Source organism: Scylla paramamosain, chromosome 8 (genome assembly GCF_035594125.1).
Source record: "Scylla paramamosain isolate STU-SP2022 chromosome 8, ASM3559412v1, whole genome shotgun sequence".
Lineage (NCBI taxonomy): Eukaryota > Metazoa > Arthropoda > Malacostraca > Decapoda > Portunidae > Scylla > Scylla paramamosain.
Window position 1 is genome coordinate 26,188,228 of NC_087158.1, and position 19,336 is coordinate 26,207,563.

The 19,336-nt window shown below is 35.0% G+C and overlaps 1 protein-coding gene across 2 annotated transcripts in view; it reads right to left on the bottom strand.

The window, feature by feature from the left end:
* Positions 1-4,635: 4,635 nt before the first annotated feature.
* LOC135103043 (helicase domino-like) overlaps positions 4,636-19,336 on the bottom strand; it is a 44,067-nt gene continuing 29,366 nt past the window's right edge. Inside the window, exons 22-33 of one of the 2 annotated variants that reach the window (XM_064008941.1) lie at positions 18,305-18,517; positions 14,647-14,682; positions 14,278-14,437; positions 13,553-14,073; positions 12,377-13,250; positions 10,675-10,808; positions 9,768-9,848; positions 7,854-8,018; positions 7,324-7,548; positions 6,986-7,180; positions 6,286-6,450; positions 4,636-5,003 (exon numbers count right to left, since the gene is read on the bottom strand). In XM_064008941.1, coding sequence (XP_063865011.1) covers positions 4,713-5,003; positions 6,286-6,450; positions 6,986-7,180; positions 7,324-7,548; positions 7,854-8,018; positions 9,768-9,848; positions 10,675-10,808; positions 12,377-13,250; positions 13,553-14,073; positions 14,278-14,437; positions 14,647-14,682; positions 18,305-18,517 — 3,060 coding nt within the window. In that variant the 3' untranslated portion in view covers positions 4,636-4,712. Of the gene's footprint in view, positions 5,004-6,285; positions 6,451-6,985; positions 7,208-7,323; positions 7,549-7,853; positions 8,019-9,767; positions 9,849-10,674; positions 10,809-12,376; positions 13,251-13,552; positions 14,074-14,277; positions 14,438-14,646; positions 14,683-18,304; positions 18,518-19,336 lie in introns of both variants that reach the window. The other variant, XM_064008940.1, reaches the window with a different exon arrangement.

Consider the following 19,336-nt stretch of genomic DNA (forward strand, 5'->3'; position numbering starts at 1 on the left):
TGCTGTCTGCCGTCCACTGCTGTCTGGGGTTGCCACTTCTCGCTATATGATCTGCTTTTATTCCTTCCTCTTATAAGAAAGCAACCTTTAAAATCAATCTTTTAACATATTAGAGTAATTGTATATACATGTGTGACTATAATGTAGTTTTACATACATTCGATATTCGATACTTTTGTTATTTAGGGAATCATTTCAAACTAATAGAAAACTTGCCTTCAGCTTCTTTATTTTCTATATATTATTTACCCAGACTGCTGTGACTGCTATATGGTAAATAATGAGGTATGTTAGTGTCGTTAGCAACATATTTGTGAGGGTACTTTTATTATACTTGAAATATAAATGCAGTTTACTTTTACGAGGCATCTACTATGAATTGTGACAACATACGTATTACACTGCGTAGCCAAAAAATTATTAAGCTTAGATCAAGAACGTGCAATCAACAATGTGTCTGCGCAGCGTAATCATATCTGCTTTATCAAATAGAGTTTTGTATAAGCAAAAATAACTGCTGCATTGATGCGCCATATTTTCCTTACTCGTGATATGGCTAAATAACACGTAAATAAATAATTAAATAAATACTAGAAATTATAGGTACAAACCATTTTTTTTTTTTGTAGGCTAATATGTGTGTGTGTGTGTGTGTGTGTGTGTACTCTTGTCTCCTATTTATTTATATTTTCAAAAATCTCTCTCTCTCTCTCTCTCTCTCTCTCTCTCTCTCTCTCTCTCAAGTTAGATGTGAAATAAATAAATAAATAAAAATAAGCCAACACAACGAGCAGCTCAGAGCGAATCAAGCTATGCGTTGCAGCGGCGTTCGTCTCCGTCTCTTGACCTTGGAGCACGTGGCGGTGGATCGTGACAGGCCCTAGTGTGATGTAACATTCATACTACTATAGTTTGCCTTTCCCAGCTTTCTTCAGATATTTAATCATCGATGAGTTGGAAGTTACATGTTAGCCAAGTACTGCTATAGAAATTTACATTTGAACTACGGAGGCTCATGAATTTCGTGTGTGTGTGTGTGTGTGTGTGTGTGTGTGTGCGTGTGTGAATTATTCACTATTTTTTTTTTCTATATTATTATAGTTTACTTACGTATTCGTTTACCTAGTAGTTTTCATTAATTTATTTTTTTGTTGTATTCATTGACTTGTTTAATTGTTTGTTTGTTACTAACGTATTTTTGTTATTTCCTATTATATTTATTTGTTTTATTTATTCATTTGCACTCGTTTACAAGAAAAAGGATAAAAGATAACCTGCTGGTGATCATTGGTATGCCGTGCAGTAGTCACCGTCTGATGCAGATGTCTACGTCGAGTAAGGTTCGATTCCCGCATGTCGCTTCCCTCTTAACGCTTTTAACCCTTTAGATCAATTCGCCATTGCTTTAAAACACGAACCATTGAACAGTTCTGCAGCGGTGGAGATGCCAAGTGAGATAATGAATAAAAAAAAAAAAAAATGCTCTACGAGGGATTCGACCCTATTCATCTGGGTGGAACAAGGAAAAGAAAAAATGGAGCTCTAGAAGGGGAAACTTACAACGATGTGTACATTACCTACAATACTTGGATCTCAATAGGCTAGAAATCTTGCAATAAGGGAACAGACAAGATTGGCTGGACTTTATGTGGGCCATAATTATTTTTGTTATTCGATTATGATATAACTGATGAAATGTCCGTCACACAGTGTTCTGCCAAGCAGCCAGGGGCTTGCTCACCGCGGATGCTCCCTATCATGGTTTCTTAAATCCAGATAATTTCATTGTTTCAGATCATAGGTCATTACATAAAATGTCTTGTGGCTTTCTCTGTTTAGTTACAAAATCACCTGCTCTCGTTCACTTGTAGATCCATTCTTTACAACAGTATCTTTTATCTGAGATCATCGTGCACAACTCCTCTTAGTTGATTCTTCTAATCTCGTACAATACTTCATCCTTTCTCAACTACCCTTCACGTGCACATTTCTTTTCATCCGCTACCATATTTTCTTTACCCCACTATTCACCCTCCTTCACTCCATCATGCGCTTGTCTTGCACCACATACTTTCCACACACTACTGCACTTTCACGGTGTTGTTCTTCCTAGACGTCACCCAAACTTCTCTCTCTCTTTCTCTCTGCATTCCACTTACCTTTCAGCTTCTCATATTTAATGGCTTTCTATTTCCCTCGATTTGTATATTTCCCAAACTTGCCTCTTACGCCCGTCTTATCTCCCACCTACTCCCAATTTGCCTCCATTAAATAATGATCAGATATTTCTCTTAAGAGAGCTTTAAAAACAATGTCTTATACACTGAAAACTGAGATATCTCACTTATAAAAATGCAGCAGGGTTCTTTTTTTTTTCAAGAAATGAAACCATTTTCACTGATATAAATATTTAACAATTTCATGTCCACATGTATGGCAATTTCTGAAGATCCATAAAAAACAATAATCTACATCTCTAGCAAAAAAATGCGGAGACTTAAGAGACTATACAGAGGCAATGAAACTCTATCTTTGAACAATATATACAAATGTAATAGAAATAAATGTCTAGGAACTAGAGAAAGAATGAAAAATAAAACAAAAGTTGCATTTGTCAACTGGCTGGAGGTAAATAGTACAAAATCTTGATATCTGCACAACCATAAGCAAGGAGCTATGGCAACACACTTTACTAGCATGTGACAAATACTCTCCTGTACATGAAACACTTTGGTCACTGAATTACAGATCTGTAAAAAGCTTGCTTCTTCTTTGTAATCCAGTACTGACCATTCATTTATGACGTGGTATATTTTTGTGGTACTGGTTACAAAAAAAAAAAGTGATATAGTGACAAGCCATGTTGGATGTATTAATTTCATATGTAAGTCAGAGTAAAAGAACTTCAGTTTCCTCTCTCTTGCAAGTATCATTATAATATATATATATATATATATATATATATATATATATATATATATATATATATATATATATATATATATATATATATATATATATATATATATATAATATATATATATATAATATATATATATATATATATATATATATATATATATATATATATATATATATATATATATATATATATATATATATATATATATATATATATATATATATATACGATGTGGATGAACTTGCAACAATTCCTACATAAAAAAAATAAAAATAAAAATATAATAATAATAATAATAATGAAAGTAATTGTTCAGGAGCTGCAATTCCTTTGTCAAAGAAACAAGAGTACTCATGATGAATAAATACATGTGTCTTATTACAATTAGTAATGATGTAGATACAACTTTTCTGTGTAACATAAGAAATGATGATGAATGGTTGGCAACATTATGCTGCTACAACAAACTTGTTATGCTATGTTACAATTTGGGTATAATTACTTTTCACTCATGGATGGATTCATCCACTAAAATTTATCCCTAAGATTAAAATAAAAATATATGGTGTCAAAATATATGCATAAAGACTTCTGAATTATCATCCAATCATTTATCATTCATCATGAGGATGATAACTTTGTCATGGATGACAAATATAGTTTTGTGGATATAACTCAGATTCTCACATTATCTTCCCAAACTTGACCAGGATTTCAAGAATATGCATCACAGAGCAACAACAGTAATGTGGGCAGTATTACTTCTACTGTGCTGCAGTTCATTGAATAATTGATGTATTAGATATTTACCATTTTTCCCCAAAAGCAAAATATGAATAATATTAGGCAACCTTTACATATATACACTGTGGAAAGTACTGATGCCTTCATATTATAAAACAATGGAAAATCAGGTTTTAAGTATAGTTATTTTCTATTGTCAATATAGTGAGAAGCAGCTGATTCACTGTATGCCCAGCAATTGTATACACTCTACATTCTATTAATGGAGAGAAAATTGTTATTACTGTCAATCATGTCTCAACTCTAATATTCATAATATGTATATATATATATATATATATATATATATATATATATATATATATATATATATATATATATATATATATATATATATATATATATATATATATATATATATATATATATATATATATATATATATATATATATTGCTGCTTCTTTACTGTCCTTTTTTTTCTCTCTTCTTTTTCTTCTCTAGAGCAGCCTTCAAGTCCTAGAATGCCCTTGCAAAAGCCCAGACCTAAATCTCATTTAAGACTGCTGAGTGAAAATTAAACTGATATTAGTACACATTCAGACTTCATCAGTTGACCAGTTAATGAAAGTGCTCAAAACTAAGTGGGCCATGGAAATAAACACTGACTGGAGCTTTGTCAATAGTGTGAGAAAACATACCCAGGTGCTCACACAGCCAAAAGTAAAAAAATAAAAAATGCTAGAAAAGAGAAAAGTTAGTAGTTTTTAATATCAATTTTTTAAATTTTACAGAGAAACTTGGTTTTATAAATGAGCAGCTTAGTACTTTTCACAGAGGATATATATATATATATATATATATATATATATATATATATATATATATATATATATATATATATATATATATATATATATATATATATATTATAATGTACAAAGATTTGTTCATAATGTATATACCTTCATTTTGAGGTGATTATGGTTCTCAAGACTATGATCTTAATGATCTCAGTATGAAATTAAGCTGTTGTTCTCTTACTTTTCATTGCCCACCACTACCTTGTTGTCCCTGCTGTTGAGATTGCTGCTGTGTCTGAGTTGTCTGTTGAGTTTGCAAAGCTGAAGTCTGTATTCTAACAGGACTTTGTGTAGGTGTTCTTACAGCTACAGACATTTGTTGACCCTGAAGGGTGGCAGACAAAAGGGTTGGATTGGTGACCTTGACTGGGCCACCTGGAAGAGAGTGAAGGCTAGTTGAGGCTGATGAGCGTTCCCCACCACTCACTCGGATTGCTGGAGTGCCACCCACAACTGTTGGTCCTGCAGACACAACCTGTCCATAATGAATAAAACCTTTAAATATACTTGTTTGGCTTTTTATCCATCTACATTCTTGATTACATGTACATAAAATATCTGTTTTCAGATTCATTACCAGGAATAGGATTTCAGAGAATATTCAGTATCATGCAATAAAACTGTGTATACAGATTACAGTATATAGCATACAGGTGTAGTGACCCCATCATCCACTATGATGTATAATATTTTATGGAGTGGCTACCTGACTTGGCCAAACAACTGTCATTAAGAAACCAGACTTCACATCTTCTGCAAGTTACAGAATTTGACAAAAAGGGATGAGGATTGAGGGCTGGGAGCTCTTATCATTATTGGCCTGGTAGTGACAGGGATGGAGAAAAGGAAGACACATTTGGGAAGATAAAGACAAGAACATAAGAAAATATGCCATCAAGCCATCAAGCATACACATGGCAGTCCCTGTATGAAACATACCATCATTCATTCCCATCAATTAATATCTCTAATCTTCTTCTAAAGATTCCTAATGACTCAGCACTAGCAACTTCATTAATGAGTCTATTCCATTCACCTGCCACTCTATTTGAGAACCAATTCCTTCTCTTTTTCAAATCTATCTTTCCAAGCTTGAACCAATCATTTCTTGCTTCATCCTGATTACTGATTCTGATAACTTTACTATATCAACTTTGTTATATCCCTTATACCAAAAAGACTTCTATCAGGTTCTTCTTAACCTACATCTCTCTAAGAAATATAAATTTAAAAGTTCTAGTATCCTTTCATAAGCAATACCCATCATCCCCTGTATCCTTGTAGTCATTCTCCTCTGCAATAATTCTAACAAACCTATATCATTCCTGTAATAAGGGGACCAGAATTGCAAAACATATTTAGATGACGTCTGACCAGTACTTCAGGACTTTATATATGTTTGCAATCCCAGATCTGACCTTAAACCTACCAAACCTTTCTCCTTCCTTTCCTTTTCAACTGTCTCTTATAAGACCATAACATCAAGGCCTATTTTCTAAAAAGATCCTGTTTTATAATTTTTTACTCTAAAGAAGACTGAGAACATTCAGTTCTCATAGCTGAAGTTTTCATAAGCTGACTCTCTTATGATCTTGCCTTTCCTCACCTTCAATCAAACAAGGTATTTAAGGTATAGTTCTTAACACTTCAGCTTTAAATACTTTAGTATCACTGTCACATGTTCTAACACACAAGGAAAACAGTATTTTTAAGGAGACTATCCATAAAAAAAATTGTGAAGAGATGGATGATATTACCTGAATTGTTTGTTTGATGGACTGCTGTTGGTGTGAGGCAATGGTCATAGGCACCAGCTTAGTGGTGTGAGAAGTGCCAATGCCTTGGGTAGCTGAGGTCACACTGGTTCCAGCAACACTGCTTCCCACAGCCTTACCAACTACTGTCCCACTCACTGTTCCTCCCTGCACATGAAGTGATAACAAATAATGAGAGAGAGAGAGAGAGAGAGAGAGAGAGAGAGAGAGAGAGAGAGAGAGAGAGAGAGAGAGAGAGAGAGAGAGAGAGAGAGAGAGAGAGAGAGAGAGAGAGAGAGAGGAGAGAGAGAGAGAGAGAGAGAGAGAGAGAGAGAGAGAGAGAGAGAGAGAGAGAGAGAGAGAGAGAGAGAGAGAGAGAGAGAGAGAGAGAGAGAGAGAGAGAGAGAGAGAGAGAGAGAGAGAGAGGCTAAGATATGTCAGCAGTAAGGCTAAGAAGAGCTACATATGAATTCTGAATGATGTGCATAATGTTCCTGTTTGCTTGTTTTACTGTTGGTAATGCTCCTGTTTTGCAAGATTTTTCTCCCAGGTGAAAACTCCCCTCCAGATACTACCCAGTATTGTAGCAGTGGAGCAGAAAATTGAAGCTTACCCACACTCTAACATTGACCATGTAAGATGCTCAAGGAAAGCTGGTTTCAATAAGTTGGAATTCAAGTATCTCATTAGTAAATTCACACACCTGTGTGATGTGTTGAATTGTCTGTTGGGGTACTTTCAACACATGTTGTATCTGCTGCATAGTAACTTGCTTTTGTCCTCCACCCTGGACTATCTGTACTGTGTTCAATCCAGTACCTCCAACCGTCTTCCCTCCCAGCTGCAGTCCAACTGTGCCTTTAACTCCCATCAGGGGCCGTTGTTTGGTTAAAAGTTGCTGTGGTAAAGAAATGTTGCGCACTGCCTGTAACAGATTCAAAAACAAAAGAAAATGTTTCAATATGAATAAAACAAAATAATACAATTCTTATATTTGGTTACATGAAGTCTTGTTCAAAACTAAATTACTTGATTACATACTTGTTGGGTGGTGGCAGCTTTTGCTACAGTGGCAGCTGTTGTAACTCTCGCTTGAGGGAGTGTCACATTAATAGCAGACACAGGAAGAGTGACAGAGGTCGGAGTGTGTACCAGAGTGCTAGGTGCACTAACAGTCTTCACTAAAGTGGCAACTGGTGTACCTCCAGTACTGACGCCACTCTGAACTTGGAGCCCAGCTAACAACTGTGCAGAAGGCACCTGCACCTGAAAAAAATAAAAATAAATAAATAAATAAACTAAATAAATAAATAAATAAAAAATAAAACTCTTCTCATGAAAGGGGCTGCCAAAGATGGTGCCTAACTGCATTCTTCAGCATAGAATACTGAGAAATAAATAAATAAATAAAATAATAAAAGGAAACCAAAGGTAGGATTATCCAGCAACTCCATGATCTTTTATCTTTGCACAATAAACATCAAACTACTGATTGTAACACTGCCACTATACCATAAGTATTTATTTCTTTTGGTTTATGTATCTTAATTATAAAAATACCATTGCTATACCTGAGCCACTTGTCCAGATTTATTGAGTTGTTGTTGTTTAAGAAGAGCTGCCACTTCCCGGTCAGTGACAGTGCGAGTGATGGCTTTGCCAGTGGCCATCACTCCACTTGTCCCTGCCACTACAGTGCCAGGCTTCACAAGCTGTGTGCGTCCAGCCTGAGTTACCTGTTACAGCAGGAATAATGTAAATATATAGAAAATGAAGAAAATGATTGAACAAAATATTAGCAAACAAATGCATAACATTACTGATATCCTCCACTCTCCTACATTAAGAAGCTTCATGTGCTTTTACGCAGGGTGATGGAGAAATTCATCCTCTCCATCTTGCTATTATTCTTCCTCATATTACTCTTAGCAACATATAAACACATATTCATCACAGCACTGTACAGGAATGGCCTGTCTGTGCCCTTAAACACCAGTAAATGAAGCACACCTCAAGAAAAAGGTTACAAGGGATTTGTAAATTAAAGTAAATGATTACATATTGTATTATTTATCTTTAGGTGGTCAAACTAAACACATGTTATAGTTATAAAGGTTGAATAGAATAGAATGTAGATGAGTTTAGATAGACCATTCCAGTAGTGTTGTGAAGAATATGTGGTTATATGTTACTAAAGGCAATTTTAGAATGTAATTAAAATACAATATGAAGAAATGGATCAGTAAAAATAAAAGTGGTTGGAATTTATATAATTGTACATGATGAAATTTAATTCATAGAGTCAAGTGTGTAAATCTTATGTACCTCTGACAGTCAATGGACCATCAAGTGGACAAAATTTACATATTCATTTATTTATAATTATTATTATCAATGGATTGGGTGAGTGTTGGATATCTGTTAATGGTGTAGTAGCAGAGAGAGAGAGAGAGAGAGAGAGAGAGAGAGAGAGAGAGAGAGAGAGAGAGAGAGAGAGAGAGAGAGAGAGAGAGAGGAGAGGAGAGAGAGAGAGAGAGAGAGGAGAGAGAGAGAGAGAGAGAGAGAGAGAGAGAGAGAGAGAGAGAGAGAGAGAGAGAGAGAGAAGAGAGAGAGAGAGGAGAAAGATTAGCAAAATCATAACACCTCATGTCAAACAGGTTGATGCTTTTCACATACTTGACCTGTCTGAAAGAAAATCAAATAACTGGATATCAATGTTATGTTAGAATTACTACTGGGTCCTGAGCCTTGCACATTTCCATATGATTCAGGTGTTTCTGCAAGATCACCTCAAAGATAGTCCTCTCTACTATGATTTACAAATGAGCAAAGGGGCTGAAAAATATGACAGAAAACTTTAATAATCTTGGGATAAAGAGAATACTGGATATTTTGAGGTATACAAGACAAACCGGAAATGGGAAGATATCTGAATAAGAATAAAACTACACCTCCCTTAAAAATATTGGTAATTGGAATTAAGTAAAGTAATTGGCACAAGCACACCAGAAATGTACAATATACATGTAAGGAAGGAAAACCTAATAAATACCTATTAATGTGGAGACAGTAATGTAACTCAAGGCCTGGAAATTAAAACTAAATGTATTTGTGTGTAGTGAGCAGTAGATTTCATGGAGTAAACACATGTTTTTGGCTGGCAATGAAATTATAGTGAATGCAAATATTTAATAATTACAATATACCTCTCTATATACCAAGACTGAATCCCTCATGTAGAGGAGGGGAGAGTAGCAGAGACAAGATATCCACACTCACAATCATAGCCACAAGCCTTCCTGCACATCTTAGCCACTAAGCCTCCAGGGAGAGTGGACTGATTTTCACGCAAAAAGATGTGAGGGATTCTTAAAGGTGCAACTGTTATTTTGTATGCACATGGGAGCATGTTGCCTCAAATACTGCCTAAATGGAGAATATCAGTCTGGTATATAGACAGATTATTTATGAATGTCTACACTAACCTGAATGGCAGTGACAGCAGCTAGAGCTCCTCCAGGCATAGCCACTTGCACTTTCTGGGGAGTTCCTGTCTGGCCTGCTATCTGTAATACAGTTATTTTCATTCTTCTTAATGTAAAGAGTAAAATCTAATTAACAACCTTTTTTCTAAATGCTTCCCTGTATGTTGTATGTGAGAGAAAATTAATCTAGGAACCAAATCTAATGAAGAAGAAGAAGAAAAAATAAATAAATAAATAAAATAAGTAAATAAATAAACAAATAAATTAAATCTAGTATCTGATATAGTCATATTGAAGGAGGTTTGATTCAAAATAATATCCTATGACTGACCCTACATTAACATTGAAATTTTTTTCACTAAAATAATATCTGTGTTCAAGTACACCTACACACACAGCTGACATCCTCATAAAAAGGGAAAGATGAGAAATAGTGCTATCCATTCCTACACACACACATACACACACACAAATGCTGCTCACTAGCTCAGTGGTATCACTCCTAGCTATCACTTGACAGGCAAGTGTTTGTGTGCACTCACAACACTAAGTATTTTTCACTGATGAGTGAGCAATTATTGTCTTCTCTGAATAAGAGATTTAGATGTGTGGTATGAAAGGTCTCTCAAAACACTTAAGCTCTTTCTGGGAGGGTAGAGCTGGCAGTCACAAATCTAGCACACAATCCTCAAGACTGTAATGATGAATTTTACACACACACACACACACACACACACACACACTGTATTTAGCTTATTTTTCACACCTATTCACCTGTCTAATGAAGAGACTACAGCAAGAAAGACAAACCCAATTAATCTCTGTTTAGCCTATAATCTGAACCCAACAAATGTATCTGAATGATTAATATGAATATACCTGAGTACTTTACAGGATTTAAACTCACTTGAACTCTCTTAATGGTCTGATCTGTAGCAACCACCTTGCCCTGCTGCTGCTGTAGTGCTAGCCTGGCATGAGCCTCCTTTTTCAGGTAATGCAACTGTGCTTGAGTTAGGGGCCTTGACACTCCCGTCACACCTGTAGACACAACAACTTTAGACATTGTAGGAAGTATACTTAACTGACAATAAAATAAAATAAAATAAAATAAATAAATAAATAAATAAATAAATAAATAAATAAATAAATAAATAGCCACAGCAAAAGAAGTCAATGAAAGTTAGTCAATGAACAATAAACATCACAGCATAACCATGGAGTAAATCAATAATGTTTAATTTAGAGCCATGAGAGGTCTTAAAAAGTTATCAGTTGTTACATATGACAACTCACATGTCAGTTTTTGAATCAGTGACAGGCACAGTGGGGAAAAATACCTCTCCCATACTCCCTTACCTGTTTTTCCCTTGCACAACATTGTTTCATCTCTCAATTTATTCTCCTTACATTATAAAGGGTCATAGCAAGCTTAACGATGAGAGAGAGAGAGAGAGAGAGAGAGAGAGAGAGAGAGAGAGAGAGAGAGAGAGAGAGAGAGAGAGAGAGAGAGAGAAATATATATATATATATATATATATATATATATATATATATATATATATATATATATATATATATATATATATATATATATATATATATATATATATATATATATATATATATATATATATATATATATATATATATATATATATATATATATATATATATATATATATATATATATATATATATATATATATATATATATATATATATATATATATATATATATATATATATTATATATATATATATATATATATATATATATATATATATATATATATATATATATATATATATATATATATATATATATATATATATATATATATATATATATATTATATATATATATATATATATATATATATATATATATATATATATATATATATATATATATATATATATATATATATATATATATATATTATGATGGCAATTGTTCAAGAGGTGCTCAGTATCTGTGAGACTGGAAGGAAGATAGGAACATCAAAGGCAGCTTTCCCACAGGTGAAGAAAGCTGCACTTGCACTTGGAACAGATATCACTCCCTGTTGCCTTGCAGCTCACAAGCCTCTTCTAACTGCGAGAATGAGGGAGAAGCAACTCAATTTTTTGGAAGGCATACATCCTATCAATTTCTTGTATCATCTTTTTTTGCTCAGAACCTTTCTTTCTTTTTGGAGTGACAGCTACTCCAAATCCAAATGCAGCCTTCTTCATCCCTCTGATTGCTGTCTCTGATCTTTCTTCTTTCCAGTCTCACAATTATTGACCCCCTCTCAAACAAACCCCATCACAACACTTTTCTTTGTCATTAAGCTTGATCACATCACTTTCTTTACTAGTTTATTGTCTTCCATTCTCTCCACATGTCCAAACCAATAATAATAATAATAATAATAATAATAATAGTAATAATAATAATAATAATAATAATGATAAATTAATTAATTAAAATATGAATTAAACCCCACATTTAAAAGACTTAAAATTTAGGCCATCTACTCTTGTCCATCTCTTCCATCTTCACTTCCCCATATTTCCTTATTCCAAGACTCCAATATTTTGCAACTTTGAAAGTTACACTGTACCTTTCTGAGCAGATGAGGTAGATGCAAGCGTGGCACTCAGCTTTGCAGCCTGAAGTTGGGACAGCCCTGCCACACTCACCACAGTGCTCTGGCTGCTGCCTGATGTGCGCACCTGGAGCTCCTGGAGGGACAGTGTTGTGCGGTTTACATTGGGAGTGCCTGTAGCTGTCCGCACCCCTCCTAGAACAGCAGGTGATGTGGAAGAGGTGATAACACTGGTGGTGGGTGTTGCTGCAGTCACTGTGGCAACAGTCATTGATGGGCCCTGACTCAGCACTACTGACGTGGAAGCTTTACCAGCTAATCCAGTGTTCACAACTTGCTGAGCACCTGTACTCCCTATTACAGATACCTGTTGCTGACTTTGTTGTGTAACACTTTGTTGTTGCACCTGATTTTGTTGTGGCTGTTGTTGCTGAAGTTGTTGTTGAAGCTGTGTAGCTGTGAGTTGAGCTTGCTGTATTTGTTGTTGTTGTTGTGGTTGTTGTTGCTGCTGTTGTTGCTGTTGTTGTTGTTGTTGGAGTTGCAGTTGCTGCTGCTGTTGTAGTAATTTCTGCTGTTGTTGCTGAGCTATTTCAGCTGCTGCTGCTGCTGCTGCCTGAGTCTTCTGCTTTGCCCTTTGAATACGTTCAGCCAGATTGGCAGCAACTTGGCCAGGGTTTAGAGGACAGTCATACTGAATGCCTGACTCAGCTAATACTTGGGCATGTTTGGGGTTCTTGTGGGTAGGGTTTACCAGTGGTGGCTTGGTAGTTGGAGTACGTTTGATGGCAATGCTCTTAATGGTTTCAAAACGAGTGCAGTATAAAGATGAGAAGCTGCTATTATTATCTTGTGCAAAGAGCTGTGAGGTTCGCATGGGACGTAGGCTTTTCTGAAATAACATTCAAATATACATATATAAAATCTTATCCACTTTTCATATATCAAGAAAAATTATTCAGCCATTACTTTTCCTAAATAAAAAAGAAAAAATGTCTAATAACAAGAATTCTTAATGTCTTTATTTCTTCCATCCTTTCTGTTATCTTTTGATGAGAATGAACCTCCCTAAATGGGAACCAAAATCTCACAAGAATGAATTTGTTTATAAACATGAATTCTACTTTCTGCAAAAAAGTTAAATATAAATTATTAAAGCAATGACACTTTGGTAAACTAAATATCATTACATACATGTAAAGGCTTTTGTAAAAATCCAGACTTCTGTTTCTTAGACACTTTCTTAGCTGGGGCATCAGGTGGTAGCTTCCCTTCTTCCCTGGGATGAATTGTATCTTCATATCTGGCTCTGCACTGCCGGGAAGATCTGTAGCAGCGAGAGACTGTATTAACCAGATCAGCCACTAGATCCCAGTTAGGAGTATGGCCTGGAGATAACACCAAAAGATTGATGGGTAATTCCAGTTGGAGGTGGTGCTGAACTGCTTGTACTACAGCCCAGTCCTCATGAACGGCCCATTCTGGTGTGTTTTCAGGCTCTGCAGTGGGAGGTTTGGTCATGAGAGTTGGTTTCAGACCTGGCAGAGGAATGCTTGGTCGCATAATGCCCCTGTACTTTTGCAGCTTGAGGTCTCGACGAATCTTGACAACAGCAGGTGATGGTCGATCAAATAGAGAGCGAGGTGCATGAACAGCATCTTCCCGACGAAGCTTCTGGGGACGACGCAATCCACAAGATCCCTCTCCTGACCCACCTGAGTAAAGTTTAAAATATTTTCAAAACTTCAGATTTTAATTAACCTATGGGAACAAGTTTACAGGATTAACTTCTTTGTGCTTTACAATGTAAAGCATTTCTAATTTAAGTTTATCTACAGCATTTTTTTTTTTTTTTTTTTTGCCATCTGAAATATAATGAATAACATCTTGGTTACTTATGTAAAAACATATCTGCTTACCCACAGCACCTGGTTCCAGTTTAAGCCTTTTGTGTTCCTTTTTGATGTACACAGGAGGTAGAGCAGACTCTGGCATAATGCTCGAGTCATACCAAAATCCAAGGGAATGGTCGATGTACACATCATTGTCATCTCGTGGTGGAGTTGGAGGATGCCAAACCTGATGTGGTTGATAGTCCAGAAATTATCCCAGAAAATTCTGGATACTGAACTGATTTTGCATGGCAAGCTTACATATAAAAGAGTACAAAGGAACAATAGCTATACTTCAACAACATTAAACAACACTTTGTAAAAAAAATTATTCATATGGCATCAATTAAATCAGCAGTCTTAACTAAGGTTTCATAACACAAATATAGAACTTACTGGCATCTCTTCCCGTCCACACAAAGACAGCCATAACTGCAAAGAATGAAGATGACCATCAGACCAGAAAGTTACTGAAAACATAAATCATGTAGCTATGTACATACATAAAAAATTAAGCTCTCCAAGAGGCATGTAGGTTTTATCATTATTATTACATTCTTTTGAAAACTAATTTAGAAGCAAATGTATTATAGGATCCAAATTCTAATTAATAATAATGCTCTTAGTTTTATCATATGCACTTAAATAACAAATCTGGTTCTTTAAAATATGAGATTTACTGGTATGCACAAGTTTTTCAAATACAGATCCTTTGCATTTTCAATATACAGAATTACTGCATATGTTGATCTTAACTGTGCATCATCCATTCTGCACATTTTCTTTTAAAAATTCCTCCCATCAATACCCCACCAAACACACCATCCTGCCAACTCCATCTCTGTCCATCTCAATTTCCATCCATGTGTCATGTATCTCATTCTTATTTACAATATCTCATCATGAGCCTATTTTTGCCAATGTCCTTCCACCAAGGCAAAATTCTACATTCTAGATTAGTGGAAGAACATACAAATTGCTGGTTATGTAATGCATGCTTCAAGGTATTTAGAAATAATACTCTATATTATATAAGATTAATCATAAAAAGAAAAAAAAAGTACCATGCAAAGCTAAATGAACTGTTTCAAACAATCAGAAATGTCTCTATGCACTACACCTACACTAATAACATTAGGAATGACTTGGTGGAAAGAAACATATCTGATATAACAAAATTTTGTTCCAAATGTTAATTGCTTCTAGGATATAGTGATGTAGGATGGGGATGAACAACCAGAAAAAAAAAAAATATATATAAAAAAAGATAATACATAAAAAAATAAAATGACAAGAAGAGATGAATAGCCTCAAAACCATCACAACAAACAAAATATAACTAAATGGCACATACCTTTGCCACACCTACACAGTAACATAAAAAGTAACAAAAAATCTGTTAACACTTATATGGAAGGGCATGTAGGCTTGTGATGCAAAGATATCTAAGAAAGTTTGAGAGAGAGAGAGAGAGAGAGAGAGAGAGAGAGAGAGAGAGAGAGAGAGAGAGAGAGAGAGAGAGAGAGAGAGAGAGAGAGAGAGAGAGAGAGAGAGAGAGAGAGAGAATGCTTCAAAATCTTATCAACAATTCCTTGATTCAAAGCCATTATATCTGCAATTAACTTTTTTTAACATACACATGCAGATTGACATCCAAAGTCAAGCAAACAAAGATAAGGGAGTTGAATGACCACTAAACCACCACCAAAAATGAACAAGTGATGAAGCAAGATAAAGTTTAAAGCTACCTTGATAAACAAGAAATGAGGGGATATACTCGTATATATATATATATATATATATATATATATATATATATATATATATATATATATATATATATATATATATATAATATATATATATATATATATATATATATATATATATATATATATATATATATATATATATATATATATATATATATATATATATCACAGCAATAAACACTATCTCTAAAAATTCCTAAAACTGAGTGCCTGAGTCCCCAAGCCAATCAATGATTTTGGTGGACTGCAGTGTGAAGCACCAATGCTACTTGTCATTGCATTCTCTTGGGTATTTAAAAACAAATGATCAGTTCAAGAAGGGATGAATGTACACTTTTCAATGACCACTGAAAACATGAGCCTCTCTTATATCACTAATGAGTGGAAGTGAGACAATATCTTCACAGCAGGTTCTGACATAAAAGAGTGTCTGTGCCATGCACTGCTTTTAGACACTTGGCAAAAATGTCTTATAAAAACCTCTAAAAAGTCTTATAGGAGGGCATAAATAAACTTAACCAACCAGAAGGCATACTTCCTTACACTCATGGTTCATAATGATACATACATCATAGATCACAGGTAGATATGCAAAATAATCAGAGTATTTACTATATCTTATGTAAAAATTTACTTTTCTCTTATTTGATTTTTTTAAATTAGAGGCAATCTTTCAATAGGCTTTCCAAAATGTCTTTCATGATAATTACTTTTGAATCATGCTTTGCTGCTTACATGGTCAGTTTGTAATTTGGGATATAATGGGGAAAACAACCAAAGAATATGGAACTATAGCACTGGAAATAACTAGAATTATTACTATAATCTATCTCAATACCCGGATGACATCCCTATGAAGGATAGTTAGTACAGTAAATATGAGTATAAGGTATTCTCCAGTAATTACTCAACATATCAATAAACAAATAGAGCTAAATAAATGGAAAAATATAGAACTTAGTAAATAATGGTTGCCATGCATACCCTGAAGATGATGAATTCTTGGTAAGACCAGTTTGGTATGGCAAGGCCCAGCCAGTTTGGTGCCAACTAAAGAGGATGAACCAGATACACTATTTCTGCCACTGCCATTCCAAACATAGGGTCAGAAAACTATACTGATCTTTAACAGTATATATGAACCAAGCTTCAAGGACTAAGAGCAGAGTGAGATGATGATAAATATTTGACAGAAGCAACTGCTACAATTAACACAAGCAACTGCATTTCTACAGATCAGGATACGCATGACACCAAAACAAGCTTTTGAGGCCTTAAAACTGGTATACCAAGAAAACAATCAGCTTAATTCAGGGACAGACATTTATTACGTGATGTACAAGAAATTTACATTATATACATGCATCACAGTCTTAGAAAATTTCCATTACATTTTTCTTTTCTTTTTTTTGTTTTTTAACTATTTATTAAAAGTTTACTTCCACTCTGCTGACATCTTCAGAGCACCAGTAAAATTACATTATTGAAAAATAGAAAAATAAATTATAATGTAAAAATCATGACACCGAGTAGGAACTTCACAATCCTACACCGTTATGGACTGTTATTTGGGTGGGCCCACTGGCTTTTAGGGATCCTGCCACATCCTCCATTGGCTCTCCTCTGCCATTCGCTTCACTGCCAGTACCATCGATATTGCTAGAGTCCCCTGAGTCACCCACAACATCTACCTCCATATCTTCCCCTTCCCCCTCTCCTTCAAGTTCTCCATTCATAGTCTGACCACTATTGTTTCTGCTTCTGTCTTCACTGCGACATGGGGATTCAGATCCCTCATAACCAGGAACAGGTAAGCCCTGTCCTCTTAGGTTGGCCAGCTGTTTCCTGCTAAATGGCACTGGCCTCTCCCCAGGCAACACTGGATTTACATCAAGTGTCCAAAGATTGATTTTTACCCGCCCCCTTGACCTTGTGCGTGGACTATCCTCAGATACTTTGTTAAATAGGACCTTGGGTGGTGTTGACCCAGAATGAGAGTCTCTTTCATCCACTTTGTCTCCCATTTCAGTATCCCTTTCAGCCTTAGATTTTTTCCGAGAAGTAACAAAAGCCTCCTCACTGCTACTAATGCTATCCTCAGATGCACTCATATTCTCATCCTCACTCTCACTAAGGTCAGTATCAGAATCAGTTGATGAGTAATCATCTGACTGGTCTTCAAAAACAGTTTTAGCCTTGGAAGGTCGTCCTGCCCTTCGTCTCCCACCCCCAACTGGCTGAACCTGACCCTTCTCCCCCACTTTTTTCTTCTTAATATTGACCTGATTGTGGGCATCTGCAGATGAGTAGGTTAGGATTTCTTCATCAGAATTGTGTGCCAGCCGCTCCTCCTCCTCCTTCAAAGCCTGCAGTCGCCCCAGTTCCCACTCTTTCTTCTGCTGCTCAATCTCTGCAGCCATTCGCTCTGCTTCTGCCGCCCAACCATCATCAGATGACTCCAGGAACTTCATTGCATACTTCTCCACAGGAGTCAGCTGCCAGGTACAGAAAAAAAAAAAAAAAAAAAAAAAAAAAAATGTGTAATACGTTCATATCTACACACACACACACACACACACACACACACACACACATATATATATATATATATATATATATATATATATATATATATATATATATATATATATATATATATATATATATATATATATATATATATGACATACAAAAACAGTGGAATCCCAAGAATAGTACAAATCATAAATAATGAACTGTGACTCATCTTTGGTGCACAGTGCACATGCATTAGATTAAGCATTTCTCTAGTATTAGTATAATCTAATCCCTGTATGTGCATATTTTTAGCTCTCAAGCTGCTTGTTACTTAATAAACTGTAAATTGTCATCATCATCATGTAGATATAAAATGTATATCTCCCTACAAAACATTTTCTTAATTCTAAGAATGTGACTGCTCTTTGCTTTGGTTAAGAAAACAACTGTGTTTGTTTTCAACAATGTATTCTACTGAGGTGATGTATGATGTCTGAAAAATATACAGACCATGATTACATAATACAGGTGTTATATTTTCACATGAATGATAAAACAAATAGAAAAATAAACTGTATAACTATTGCCAGGGAAAAGACTGAATGCTTTGGCCAAGAAATAGCAAAAGGAGGGATGCAAGGATGTGTCTCACCACAAACATGGTGGTGGGGCACCCCATAACATGTTTCTTTAAATGTTTTGCTGTAAGCTGAAGATATACTTTTATCTGTCTCTTGATACCATGAAAGGTGTTGCCAAATGTTTTAGGGTGGTCCACCATGTTGTGAGGCATATAT